Raw genomic sequence first — 14,485 nt, 5'->3', positions numbered from 1 at the left:
GGAAAGCTCAAGTGAAACAAAGGAGGTACAAAAGATTGTACAGCTTGGTCAAGAGGTGATTGATAAGAATTTACTTGTGTGGGCAAATTTTATTCATGTGTATTAGGAGGAGTATGTAAAGAAGTCAGAATTTTAAGCGATACGGGAGCTAGTCAGTCTTTTGATGGTAAGAGATGAGGAGTTATGTAGTTTGGGAGGAATATTGCCAGAAAAGGTGGTAATATGTGGAATTCAGGGTGAGACGAGTAGTGTTCCATTATATAAGGTATGGTTGGAGAGTCCAGTGAAGTGTGGTGATGTGTTAGTAGAAGTAATGGAGAAACTATCTTGTCCAGGAACACAGTTTAGTTTGGGTCATGATATAGCTGGCTCACAGGTGGGAGTGATGCCTACTGTGGTTGATGAGCCAGTGGAAAATCAAACAACTGAAGTGTTGAACGACGAATATCCTGGGATTTATACGGATTGTATAGGAACAACGTTTCAGTCACAGGTTAAGACAAGAGGAGAAATTAAAGAGTGAAGATAAAGCTGAAGTTCAATTATCAGAAACGATTTTTGATCAGGTGGTTGGAAAAGAACAAGAACAGGTGGAGGATGAGGCAGATATTTTTTGTTCACGAAAATTGGCGGTGTTACAACAGAAAGATATAGAAATAAAACGGATGTATCAGAAAGTATATACGAAAGAGGAATCTGAGTGTATACAAGAATGTTATTACCTCAAAAATGATGTCTCAATGAGGAAATGGAGAACTTTACATATGCAGGCAGATGAAAAGTGGGCAGAAGTTCATTCAGTGGTATTGCTGGTAGGATATAGAAAGGAGGTGTTGCGAGTTGCACATGAGGTACCAGTAGAAGGTCATTTGGGAGTAATGAAAACTCAAGCTAAAATACAAAAACATTTTTCTTGGCCTGGACTACATAAAGATGTATTTAAATTTTGTCGGTCATGTCACACATCTTAAGTGATAGGGAAACCTCAAGTGGTGTTAAAACCAGTGCCCTTAATACCCATTCCTGCATTTGAGGAACCTTTTACAAGCATCTTAATTGACTGCATAGAACCGCTTCCTAAAACAAAAAGTGTGAATCAATATCTTTTGACTAAAATGGATGTGTTTACTAGGTTTCCAGAAGCCATTCCATTATGCAGTATCACAGCTAAAAAGATTTTGGAGGAGTTACTCGAACTTTTTTACCAGATATGGTCTACCCACAGAAATACAATCGGATCAAGGATCAAATTTTACCTCAAGGTTATTCAAGAAAGTGATGGATAGTTTAGGAGTGAAACAATTTCAATCAACTGCGTACCATCCAGATTCGCAGGGAGCATTAGAAATGTGGCATCAGACATTAAATACAGTGTTGAGGGCTTATTGTCAAGATTATCCAGAGGATTGGGATAAAATAATTCCATTTGTACCGTATGCAATTCGGGATGCACCTAATACTTCAACCAAACTCAATCCTTTTGAACTCATTTTTGATCATGAGGTTAGAGGACCAATTAAATTGATTAAGGAGAAATTGGTGAGTGAGCATTCTGAAATTACATTATTGGGTCACGTTTCAAAATTTAGGGAACAACTAAATAGAGCAGGTGAATTGGCTAGAAAACATTTAAAAGTTGCCCCACATGTGATGAAACGGGTAGCGGACAAGAAAGCAAAAGTTTGTATTCTTGCCAGGGGAGTTAAAGGTTTAGTATTGTTGCCAGTGGCAGGTGAACCTTTAAAAGCAAGGTTTTGTGGACCTTATCAGATTGAACGGAAATTAGGTGAGGTGAATTATGCAGTAAGAATGGCAGATAGAAGGAAAACTCACCGAGTGTGACAAAAGGTACCATGAAAGTGAAGGAGAGAAAAAGGAGGAGGTTTTAGTGATTCTAACTCAAAGTGACGAACCAAATCCAGATGACTCTGAATTTGACATTCCTCAAATTAAATTGGATAATTGAGGCTGTCAAAAATTGGGATAAATTGTTGAATTACCTTCCAGAGGAAGGGCAAACTGACCTGAAAGAGTTATTAATATCACATGGGCAAGTTTGTGGAGATATATTGGGAAGCACTAAAATGGCTATAAATGACGTAGATGTGGGAAATGCTGTTACAAATAAATAACATCCATGTTGACTTAACCCTTTAAAATTGGCACAGATTAACAAAGAAATTTAAAGTATGCTAAAAAATGGCATAATTGAAGTGGGTTCCAGCCAATGGAGCTCACCCATAGTGATGGTACCAAAACCAGATGATACCCAATGATTGTGTGTGGACTATAGAAAGGTTAATGCAGTTACAAGAACGGACTCTCATCCAATCCCCTGCTTGGGGGATTGCATTGAGAAGTTGGGACAATCAGCTTTTATTTCCAAACTGGATTTATTTAAAGGTTACCGGCAAGTACCTTTATCCGAAAGGGCGAAGGATATTTCATCTTTTGTGACTCCAGATGGTATATATCAATTCAAAGTTATACCATTTGGCATGAAAAAGCCCCAGCCACATTTCAACGGTTAACTAACAAAGTTGTTTCAGGATCATCGAATTGTGCGATTTACATCAACGATCTGGTGATTTTCAGTTCAACATGGAAAGAACATTTGAAGCGTCTGATGGAGTTTTTCGATCGACTTCAGGTTTTGGTGATAAACCTAGCCAAGAGTGAATTTGGAAAAGCCCAAGTTACAGTCCTTGGCCATACAATTGAACAGGGTCGAATGGTCCCACGGGATGTGAAAACAGAAGTTATTGGGGAGTTTCCAATACCCTCAACGTGAAGGGAAATAATGAGATTTCTTGGCATGAGTGGATTTTACCAAAAATTTCTGCCAAATTGTAGTAGCGTAGTTGCTCCACTGACGAACTTGCTGAATAAGTATAGCAAATTTTAGTGGATGGCGGAATGTCAAAAGGCATTGCCAGCCTGAAGACTGTGTTAACCACTGTGATGTGTTATCTGTGTTCGTATAACATCAACTGCAACTGGATGCAGTAAAACGAGAAACAGGCTTCTGACACAGGAAATGGTCCAACACTGTTTTATTGAACCTGTTGGTTGCTGTACATAATCTGCTGTGGATTGACACTCTATTAACCTAACTGATAACCTCCTACTGGCTTGACCAGACTAGCTCTCTATCACATGGTGATTGTCCTGTACACTGCGACTATCTCCCTAGCTGTGTCTTGTGAGAGAGGGAGAGCCTTAATGCCCTGTGGACATTATAGTGGTGGTGTCCTGTCTGGTGATTGATTGTTCTGTGTCATGTGTGTTCATTGGTTATCATGTGTGTCAATCACTGCCTGTCTGCATCTCATGATATACATGAGTGGATATTATGACATCTCCCCCTTTTAAAATAAATTTTGGAACGCGGCTGTATATGCATGCATAGCTATGTACAAGTGGGGAATGAATGAACATATGTACATGGAAAGGTGTCTATCATGCAGATACAGAGCAAACTGAACAAAATTTACAAGATTTAAGTCTATAGATTCAGTCTTTGTGATGGACAACGAATTCTTGTTGATCGCCGCAGAGGTGGAGGGGGGGACACTGGCACCTGGACAGGCGGGATGGCTGCCATCTCGGTGGCCTTGGGGACAGGTGGGATGGCTGCCAGATCGGTGGCCTTGTGGACAGGTGGGATTGCTGCCAGATCGGTTGCCTCATGGTGCAAGATGTCCGGAGGAGGCATGATGACATGCGGAGAAGTGCGGTCGGGTGGTGGGCAGGGAACTTTACGCAGCGCCCTCCTGTTGAGCCATAAAATGGAGCCATCAGCCATTTGGACAACGAAAGACCTGGGAGCAGCCTGTCTGACAACAACAGCTGGGGCTGACCAACCTCCCTCAGGCAGCTGAATGCGAACAACATCGTTTGGAGCCAGCGCAGGCAGGTCCATGGCATGAGCATCATACGTTATTTTTTGCTGATCCCTGGATCGCTGCACCTTCTGCAGCACCGTGAAGGGGTCAAGTTCTGGAACATGGATGGCTGGAACAGTCGCCCTCAGGTTGCGGTTCATGAACAACTGCGCCGGAGACAAACCAGTCAACAGATGGGTTGCCCTGTATGCCAATAGCGCCAGGTTGAAATCCGAGGCTGAGTCTGCAGCCTTGCACAGCAACCGCTTGACAACATGGACCCCTTTCTCGGCCTTCCCGTTTGATTGCGGGTAATGGGGACTGGATGTGATGTGGCTAAAGTGGCAGGATCGTGCAAAGTCGGACCACTCTTGGCTGCAGAAACATGGACCTTTATCACTCATTACCGTGAGTGGTATCCCATGCCTGGCAAACGTCTCTTTGCAGGATTTGATGACGGACTTGGACGTGAGGTCCGACAGTTTCACCACTGCGAGAGAAGTAGTTGACCAGGAGAACGTAATCACGCCCATTGGCGCGAAAGAGGTCTATCCCCACCTTGGACCACGGAGAGGTCATGATCTCGTGCTGTTGCAACGTTTCCTTGGGCTGAGCTGGTTGAAATTTCTGGCATGTTGTGCAGTTGAGGACTGTGTTGGCAATGTCCTGGCTGATTCCAGGCCAATAAACTGCCTGCTGACCTCTGTGTCAATATTTCTCGACCCCCACATGACCCTCATGGAACTGTCTGAGCACCATGTTTTGCATGCTTTGGAGAATGACGATTCTATCTAGTTTAAGAAGGATCCCCTCAACAACCGACAGCTTGTCCTTAACATTGAAGAATTGGGGGCACTGCCCCTTTTGCCAGCCATGGGCAAGGTGCTTCATCACCCACTGCAGTAGGGGATCTTTGGCAGTTTCTTTGCGTACTCGTTCATCAGTGACTGGGAGGTTGCTGGCACACAGCTGCACCTGTGCTTCAATGTGGCGAATGAAGTCGCCCTGTTCACACGGCGTGGTGACGGATCGGGATAGGGCATCCGCGACGATCTGTTCCTTACCCGACGAGCAGTGTGTAGACAAGTTTGAAGTCATATCGGTGGAGACAAAGAAGAATTTGCTGCAGCCGAGGTGTCATGTCATTTAAATTCTTTTGGATTATGTGGACTAAAGGCCTGTGGTCTGTTTCCACCGTGAACTTTGGCAGACCGTATACGTAGTCATGAAACTTGACTATTCCTGTCAAGAGACCCAAGAACTCCTTTTCGATCTGGGCATACCGTTGTTCGGTCGGAGTCATGGCCCTGGAGGCGTGTGCCACTGGAGCCCAGGACGAGGAGTTGTCTCGCTGGAGGAGCACAGCCCCAATGCCGTCCTGGCTTGCATCTGTGGATATCTTGGTATCCTTGGTTGGGTAAAACAATGCCAGTACTGGGGCTGTGGTGAGCTTCGCCTTCAGCTCAAGCCACTCCGCTTGATGTGCGGGAAACCACTGGAACACTCTCGACCCTTTTCCGAGATGCCGGAGGGCTGTGGTGCGGGATGCCATATTGGGGATGAATATCCCGAGAAAATTCACCATCCCGAGGAAACGGAGGATCGCCTTTTTGTACCAGATGATCACATCGTCCACATAGACTCGCACCCCCTCGATGCCCCCCATCATTTGCTCCATTATGCAATGAAATACTTCGGAAGCTGATATGATACCAAAAGGCATGCGGTTGTAGCGAAAGCTGCCGAACGGAGTGTTAAACATGCACAGCTTCCGACTGGACTCGTCCAGGTGTATCTGCCAGAACCTACAGGAGGCGTCCAGCTTGGTAAAGAATTTGGCATGAGCCATCTCACAAGTTACCTCTTCACACTTTGGGATCAATGCAAATGCGGAGTTCACCAGAGGGCTTCTTGACGCAGACCTCGGAGCTGACCCAGTCTATTGGTTACGTGACCTTTGATATGATACCCTGGTCTTGGAGCTCTCGTAGCTGCGTTTTCAGACGATCCTTGAGAGGAGCCGGCACCCGGCGCGGTGCATGGATGACTGGGATGGCATTCAGTTTGAGCAATATCTTGTAATGATATGGGAGCGTGCCCATTCCATCAAACACATTGTGGTATTGCGTGAGAATGTCGTCTATCTCAGCCTGGAGATTTACATTGGGCGAGGCAGTCGCCGGTGTCGCGGACATGGCATGGACGCGCTGGACCAGATTTAGGAGTTTGCGTGAGCGAGCTCCGAGCAGAGAGGCCTTGTCAGGCCAGACAATCTCGAATCGTAACGTCACTTTGATTGCCTTGTGAGATACACCTAGCTGACATGATCCACTGGCAGCTATGGCATTGCCATTGTGGTCAAGGAACTGGAAGGGTGGTGGAAGAATGCTAGGTTGGTCTCGGATGCTGCCGAGGTCCGACTGTGATATGAGGTTTACAGATGCGCTAGTGTCCAATTTCAATCGGATGTGAGACTGGTTAACCGTGATGACAGCACACCACTCGTCTTCAGGATCCACAGTGAGGATTGAAAGGCACTTTGCAGGCACGGTGGAGGCCAGCTCACACGCGGTGATTACGCCAACCCGGTATGGAGACTCGAGGCAGTGAGCATCGGGGTCCATTGGGCTGTCGGGATCTGGATCCTGCATGCCTTGGTGTAGGCAGCAGACATCTGAGGTTGTGTCAGGATGCCCTTATTGCCTACTGGTAATTTTTGTCTCAGCGGCTGTCAACTACTCTCGGTTTGGGAACCGTGCGGGTTGCTGATGGTTTTTGTTTTCCTTTTGTACTGTTATTGGCTAATGTTTAACTGGTGGGGAATTCTCTGCTTGATATCATGTTATTGTTGTTAATTGTTTTTCACCTTGCGGCTGTATGCTCGCCAGTTGTAGCCCTCTTGCTTCTGTGGCCCAGGGTTTGTGAGTTTACCCATGCTGGTGAAGAGGTGGGATTCTCTCTCTCTCTCTCTCTTGTCCTGTGGATGGTTTGGGGCTGGAGGGCCCCGTCTGACTTGACACCCTGCTCCGCATGCTGACCCCAAGACATGACGTTGTCAGGGCAGGGTGGAATTGGGCGAGCTGTGGACCGCCATAGTCACCCTGTGGGGAGGCTCTGGTTCTGCTTCCAGCGCTCCTTCCACCCAATCAGTGCCCACAGAATCCTGGAGGTCACCTCGGTACGGAGGAACAGCTTGATTGAACTTGGAATGCCCCTACATCATCTGGCTCTGCCAGCCCTGGCAATGTCTGAACAATGGTGTTGATTCCCTCAGCGATGCCTCTCTGTGAGCGGGCCATGCTCTGCAGTGCCACGTCAATGTCCACCTGCATCCGGGACATGGCCCTCAGCGATTGGGTCATCTTCTGGTTTGCCTCAGCAATGCCTACCTGAGACTGGGACATGCTGCCTAGAACCTTGGGAGGTCCACCATCATGGACATGTCCCTCTGTGACTTGGACATGCTGTCTTGCATGCTGTCATGGTCATCACTGACTGAACAACACCTTGGATACCACCAATTATGCTGCTGACATTGTGCTCCACTGCGGTCACCACCCCAGCAGTGTTGACCTCGATGCCAAGCATTGCCAGTGCCTTATCCTGCAGCCATAGCCTTTGGAACTCCTCCAACTGGCTATAGACCCGTTGGAATGTTGCTGAAATTCCCCACTGAATTCCACAGCCGGCCCCAAACGGTTCCATCGGCCAGGTCGACATCGCCGAATCGTGGAACTGGTCTACTCGGTGATATTCCTGCATGCTGTCTATGGTTTGCTCTGCAAGATTGGTTTAAGTGCTGCTCCCCCTCTTTAGCAGGTAGCTCCAATGCGGGGACACGGTGAATCAGTCAGGGGGAGAGTCACTTGCAGCTTGAACCCAGGAGGGCATCATTAATTGCCCCAATTAGCTTTAAATACCGATGACAACCTTGCCAGGTCGGCTGTTGGTAAACACCAGCCGATTTCCCCTCCTTGCCTCACTTCGAATGAATTTGGTTAGATCGGGCCTTTTATTTTTCTCATCAATCTGCTTCCAATTAGTTGCAATTGGTTCAAGTGTTCAAGTCCTGACCTGCTGATCATATCGTGAAGCTGTGTAGATTCCGGCACTGCTACACGGTTGACCCTTCATGTGGAGCTTGATAAAATCCACCAGAGACAAATATAATGGACAATGGGCAGCAGAGCAGAGCTTCTGATTGGCTGTTCCGGGGAGATTTGCATACATGCAGTGCGGTCAGCGTAAGTTGAAGGTGTATCTGCGCAAGTGACCCGAGGAGTTCGAGGGAAGGCAAGCATCCAGCAGAGGGCAGCAGAGCAGAGCTTCTGATTGGCTGTTGCGGGGAGATTTGCATACGTGCAGGGCGGTCAGTGTAAGTTGAAGGTGTACCTGCGCAAGTGACCCGAGGAGTTCGAGTGAAGGCAAGCATCCAGCAGAGGGCAGCAGAGCAGAGCTTTTGATTGGCTGTTCCGGGGAGATTTGCATACGTGCAGTATGGTCAGATTTTCAGTAGTTGGGAAATTAGTTCAGTGGGAATGGAGGCTAGGGCAGTTGAATGTTCCTCCTGCAGAATGTGGGAGGAAAGGGTCACCTCGAGTGTCCCTGCTGACTACATCTGCGGGAAGTATACCCAACTCCAGCTCCTCGAGAACCACGTTAGGGACCTGAGCTGGAGCTGGATGAACTTCGGATCATTCGGGAGGCAGAGTGGATTATTGTGAGGAGTTATAGGGAGGTAGTCACACCTCAGGTAAAAGAAGAAGGTAGATGGGTTACCGTCAGGGGAGGGAGAGGGAACCAGCAGGCAGTGCAGGGATCCCCTGTGGTCGTTCCCCTCTATAACAAGTATACCGTTTTGGATACTGTTGCGGGGGATGACTTACCAGGGGTAAGCAATGGGGCACAGGGTCTGTCTGTCCCTGTTGCTCAGAGGGGAAGGGAGAAGAGGAACAGAGCACTTGTCATTGGGGACTCCATAGTTAGAGGAACAGACAGGAGGTTCTGTGGGAACGAAAGAGACTCACGGTTGGTGTGTTGCCTCCCAGGTGCCAGGGTTCGCGATGTCTCTGATTGTGTTTTTGGAATCCTTAAGGGGGAGGGGGAACAGCCCCAAGTCGTGGTCCCCATAGGTACCAACGACATAGGTAGGAAGAGAGATGGGGATTTGAGACAGAAATTCAGGGACCTAGGGTGGAAGCTGAGAGCTAGAACAAACAGAGTTGTTATCTTTGGGTTGTTACCCGTGCCACGTGCTAGCGAAGTGAGAAATAAGGAGAGAGAGGAGTTGAACACGTGGCTACAGGGATGGTGCAGGAGGGAGGGTTTTGGTTTCCTGGATAATTGGGGCTCATTCTGGGGTAGGTGGGACCTCTACAAACAGGATGGTCTTCACCTGAACCAGAGGGGTACCAATATCCTGGGCGGGAGATTTGCTAGTGCTCTTCGGGGGGGTTTAAACTAATTCAGCAGGGGGATGGGAACCTAAATTGTAGTCCCAGTGTACAGGATGTTGAGAGTAGTGAGGTCAGGGATAGGGTTAAAAGTTCGAAAGAGGGCACCGGCAAGCAAGACGCTGGTTTGAAGTGTGTCTACTTCAACGCCAGGAACATCCGGAATAAGGTGGGTGAGCTTGCAGCATGGGTTGGTACCTGGGATCTCGATGTTGTGGCAATTTCGGAGACATGGGTAGAGCTGGGACAGGAATGGTTGTTGCAGGTTCCAGGATTTAGATGTTTCTGTAAGAACAGAGAAGATGGTAAAAGAGGGGGTGGGGGGGGGGGGGGGTGGCATTGTTAATCAAGGAACGTATTACGGCGGTAGAAAGGACGTTTGAGGACTCGTCTACTGAGGTAGTATGGACCGAGGTTAGGAACAGGAGAGGAGAGCTCACCCTGTTGGAAGTTGTCTGTAGACCTCCGAATAGTTCCAGAGATGTAGAGGAAAGGATTGCAAAGATGATTCTCGATAGGAGCGAGAGTAACAGGGTAGTTGTTATGGGGGACTTTAACTTTCCAAATATTAACTGGAAATACTATAGTTCGAGTACTATAGATGGGTCAGTTTTTGTGCAGTGTGTGCAGGAGGGTTTTCTGACACAGTATGTAGACAGGCCAACAACGGGCGAGGCCATATTGGATTTGGTACTGGGTATTGAACCCGGCCAGGTGTTAGATTTAGATGTAGGTGAGCACTTTGGTGATAGTGATCACAATTCGGTTATGTTTACTTTAGCAATGGGCAGGGATAGGTATATACCGCAAGGCAAGAGTTATAGCTGGGGGAAAGGCAATTATGATGCTATTCGGCAAGATTTAGGATGTATAGGATGGGGAAGGAAACTGCAGGGGATGGGTACAATCGAAATGTGGAGCTTTTTCAAGGAACAGCTACTGCGTGTCCTTGATAAGTATGTACCTGTCAGGCAGGGAGGAAGTTGTCGAGCAAGGGAACCATGGTTTACTAAGGAAGTTGAAGCATTTGTCACGAGGAAGAAGAAGGCTTTTGTTAGGATGAGACATGAAGGCCAAGTTGGCCAGGAAGGACCTTAAGGGAGAGTTAAGAAGAGCGAGGAGAGGACACGAAAAGTCGTTGGCGGATAGGATCAAGGAAAACCCTAAGGCTTTCTATAGGTATATCAGGAACAAAAGAATGACTAGAGTGAGATTAGGGCCACTCAAAGATAGTAGTGGAAAGTTGTGTGTGGAATCAGAGGAGATAGGGGCAGTGTTAAATGGATATTTTTCGTCAGTGTTTACACTGGAGAAAGACAATGTTGTCGAGGAGAATACTCAGGTTCAGTCGACCAGGCTAGATGGAATTGAGGTTCACAGGGAGGAGGTGTTAGCAATTTTGGAAAATGTAAAAATAGATAAGTCCCCTGGGCCAGATGGGATTTATCCTAGGATTCTCTGGGAAGCCAGGGGGGAGATTGCAGAGCCTTTGTCCTTGATCTTTATGTCGTCTTTGTCGACAGGAATAGTGCCGGAAGACTGGAGGACAGCAAATGGCGTCCTCTTGTTCAAGAAGGGGAGTAGAGACAACCCTGGTAATTATAGACCTGTGAACCTTACTTCGGTTGTGGGTAAAATGTTGGAAAAGGTTATAAGAGATAGGGTTTATAATCATCTTGAAAAGAACAAGTTGATTAGCGATAGTCAACACGGTTTTGTGAAGGGTAGGTCATGCCTCACAAACCTTATTGAGTTTTTTGAGAAGGTGACCAAACAGGTGGATGAGGGTAAAGCGGTTGATGTGGTGTATATGAATTTCAGTAAGGCGCTTGATAAGGTTCCCCACGGCAGGCTATTGCAGAAAATAAGGAAGTATGGGATTGAAGGTGATTTAGCGGTTTGGATCAGTAATTGGCTAGCTGAAAGAAGTCAGAGGGTGGTGGTTGATGGCAAATGTACATCCTGGAGTTCAGTTACTAGTGGTGTACCGCAAGGATCTGTTTTGGGGCCACTGCTGTTTGTCATTTTTATAAATGACCTGGAAGAGGGTGTAGAAGGATGGGTCAGTAAATTTGCAGATGACACGAAGGTCGGTGGAATTGTGGATAGTGCTGAAGGATGTTATAGGATACAGAGGGACATAGATAAGCTGCAGAGCTGGGCTGAGAGGTGGCAGATGGAGTTTAATGCGGAAAAGTGTGAGGTGGTTCACTTTGGAAGGAGTAACAGGAATGCAGAGTACTGGGCTAATGGCAAGATTCTTGGTAGTGTAGATGAACAGAGAGGTCTTGGCATCCAGGTACATAAATCCCTGAAAGTTGCCACCCAGGTTAATAGGGCTGTTAAGAAGGCATATGGTGTGCTAGCCTTTATCAGTAGGGGGATTGAGTTTCGGAGCCACAAGGTCATGCTGCAGCTGTACATAGCTATGGTGCGGCCGCTCCTGGAGTACTGCGTGCAGTTCTGGTCACCACATTATAGGAAGGATGTGGAAGCTTTGGAAAGGGTTCAGAGGAGATTTACTAGGATGTTGCCTAGTATGGAGGGAAGGTCTTACGAGGAAACGCTCAGGGACTTGAGGTTGTTTTCATTAGAGAGGAGAAGGCTGAGAGGTGACTTAATAGAGACATATAAGATAGTCAGAGGGTTAGATAGGGTGGACAGTGAGAGTCTCTTTCCTCGGATGGTGATGACGAACACGAGGGGACATAGCTTTGAATTGAGGGGTGGTAGATTTGGACAGATGTCAGAGGGAGTTACTTTACTCAGAGAGTCGTAGGGGTGTGGAATGCCCTGCCTGCAACAGTAGTAGACTCGCCAACTTTAAGGGCATTTAAGTGGTCACTGGATAGACATATGGATGAAAATGGAATAGTGTAGGTCAGATAGGCTTCAGATGGATTCACAGGTCGGTGCAACATCGAGGGCCGAAGGGCCAGTACAGCGCTGTAATGTTCTATGTTCTAATCAGAGGCTTGATGAATAAAACCTAATGTGAAAAAGTCTGTTTCCTTTAGTTGCAGAAACTGGGATTTAAGAACTTTCATGGAATCGATGGCAGTGAGCGAATGTTGAAGATAGCGGAATCCAAAGGCCTGTATCAGAGATTGACATGTTGGATTGTAACGTCAGATAATCCACTGCCGATAGAACCAGGTAACCAACAGAATCTACCTCAACTAATTTAGACCTGCAGTCCCCAGGGAACAGGTCCGTTTATTCTCAATTTGTGATAAGAAGTAATAGTTTTCCTGCAGAGTCTAACAAACCTCCTTTTTGCTGTTTGAATTGTTGAAGGTTCCTATGATTTAGTGACTATTGTTGGTGGATTGGCTCAACAACACCTTCCCTGGGACATCCTTCCAGAAATGCTGAGAGTCACCAAACCAGGTGAGCTGAAAGGTCCATTCCTGTCAGACCACTCGGCCCATCAGTTTAGCACCCACAGGAAGTACCGACAAAACAAGATGGCTGCCACAGGGTAACAACAACAGGGGGCAGATAACATCCTGGGATGGTAACTCTTCAAACAGAAACAGAAATAGGAGGTGAAGAATGTGAGTTTCACAATCAAATTAGAACATAGAACATACAGTGCAGAAGGAGGCCATTCAACCCATCGAGTCTGCACCACCCCACTTAAGCCATCACTTCCACCCTGTCCACATAACCCAATAACTCCGCCTAACCATTTTGGACACTGAGGGCAATTGTTAATTTCCTTCAAAATGTGCGCAGATTTTCAACAGCTACCAGCTGTTGATATATCCTGAGACTGCGTTACTGCCAGGAGGCTTGCAGTCTTACTGTGTCCTTGAGGAAATGGTTGTCTTCCCAGTGTTTATTTCACATCAAACTTTTAATGTTCTTGTCGGCTGGCCCGGTTTATATTACAAGAACACTTGCAACTATAAGTATAAACGCTTTATTAACATTAAATGTGGGTCAACTATGTACAAAACAAGAGATGAATAACAGTAAGAACATGCACAAACAACTCTCTCTCTCCCAGATCGATCATCAGACTGAGGTCACCTGATTCGAACATTCATTTATATGCTAATGAGACTCCTAGTGGTCATTCAGTGAATTACAAATACAAACATGATATCACTACAGACCTGTCGATGCATTCCTCTTACAGGTGGCTTTATCTGTTTCACGCTGAGAGCTGAGGAGTCAGATCATAGAAGTAAATTGCTTGCTTCAACCCAGGAGTTGGTGAACAAGGGCCTGTGGGAGAAGGTTGTGGAGCGATATGTGGAGAATTGGCAGAAGGATATGCTGGAGACAGGGTTGTCAGAAGAGTACGCTGATGGGGTAGTGGCTGTCTACAAGAAGAAATAATGACGCTGTCACCAATCCCTGAATAATCTGGGAGCTTCACATTTGTAAATTGTCAATTAAATAAGTTCAATATGAAAATAAATCAGTGAAATGTCACCTGGTGCAAATAAACCAGAGAATGATCTTTCCTTTCCTTGTCTCTTTGTTCTTCATTTGTATTGAATGTGTTGCTGATATTACACGGTTTGGGCAGAGAAATTGATGTATTCATAAAAATGAGGAGAGAAATTATTACAAATGTTCGAAAAATCCATAGCCTCAAAATGCCTCGTTTTCAGGTGTTTAATGGATGGATTAGTGTCCAAGGTGGTGGGCGATCTATATGTTCACATATTGCACTGATGGAATACCTGCCACCATTTTGCTCCAGGCAAGGATCCAGGATCCACTCATGAAACTGGCATAACGCTTATTGTCCATGGAAATAGGAGAATTTTCGTCAATTTAAGGCCCTGTATGTAACACTGTTGTGATCGGAAATTTAAACTCGATGAAGCCTATAAAAAACAGTGATCATTGCAGAATCCAATGGAAGGGATGTAGGAATGCACTGTAGGATAGGAATGAACAAAGGTTTCTGACGGTATATGCAAAATCACAAAGCTACAACTCCTTTCCCCAAAGAGCCACTCTCCCTAACCTCCACCCATATCAGGGTTTTTATACTGAGCGGTTCCTCCTTGTGGGGAAACACCGCCCCCAATTACCACAGGAGTTCCAATGAAGTGAAAGTGGGGAATTAGAGCACAGTCCTTGGCCTTCCTGGGGGTCGCAACACCCATCATTGAGAAGTTCAGGCTC

At 46.5% G+C, this 14,485-nt stretch overlaps 1 protein-coding gene across 4 annotated transcripts in view; it reads left to right on the top strand.

Moving 5' to 3' along the window:
• Positions 1-13,816, top strand: part of LOC119978879 (methyltransferase-like protein 27) — a 62,415-nt gene extending 48,599 nt beyond the window's left edge. For all 4 annotated transcript variants that reach the window (XM_038820790.1, XM_038820791.1, XM_038820789.1 and 1 more), the window contains 3 exons: positions 12,355-12,493; positions 12,635-12,727; positions 13,482-13,816. In XM_038820790.1, coding sequence (XP_038676718.1) covers positions 12,355-12,493; positions 12,635-12,727; positions 13,482-13,684 — 435 coding nt within the window. In that variant the 3' untranslated portion in view covers positions 13,685-13,816. The remainder of the gene's footprint in view (positions 1-12,354; positions 12,494-12,634; positions 12,728-13,481) is intronic.
• The last annotated feature ends 669 nt before the right edge of the window (positions 13,817-14,485 follow it).

Source organism: Scyliorhinus canicula, chromosome 15, assembly GCF_902713615.1.
Source record: "Scyliorhinus canicula chromosome 15, sScyCan1.1, whole genome shotgun sequence".
NCBI classification, from domain to species: Eukaryota; Metazoa; Chordata; class Chondrichthyes; order Carcharhiniformes; family Scyliorhinidae; genus Scyliorhinus; species Scyliorhinus canicula.
This window is presented reverse-complemented; position numbering and strand designations above follow the sequence as displayed.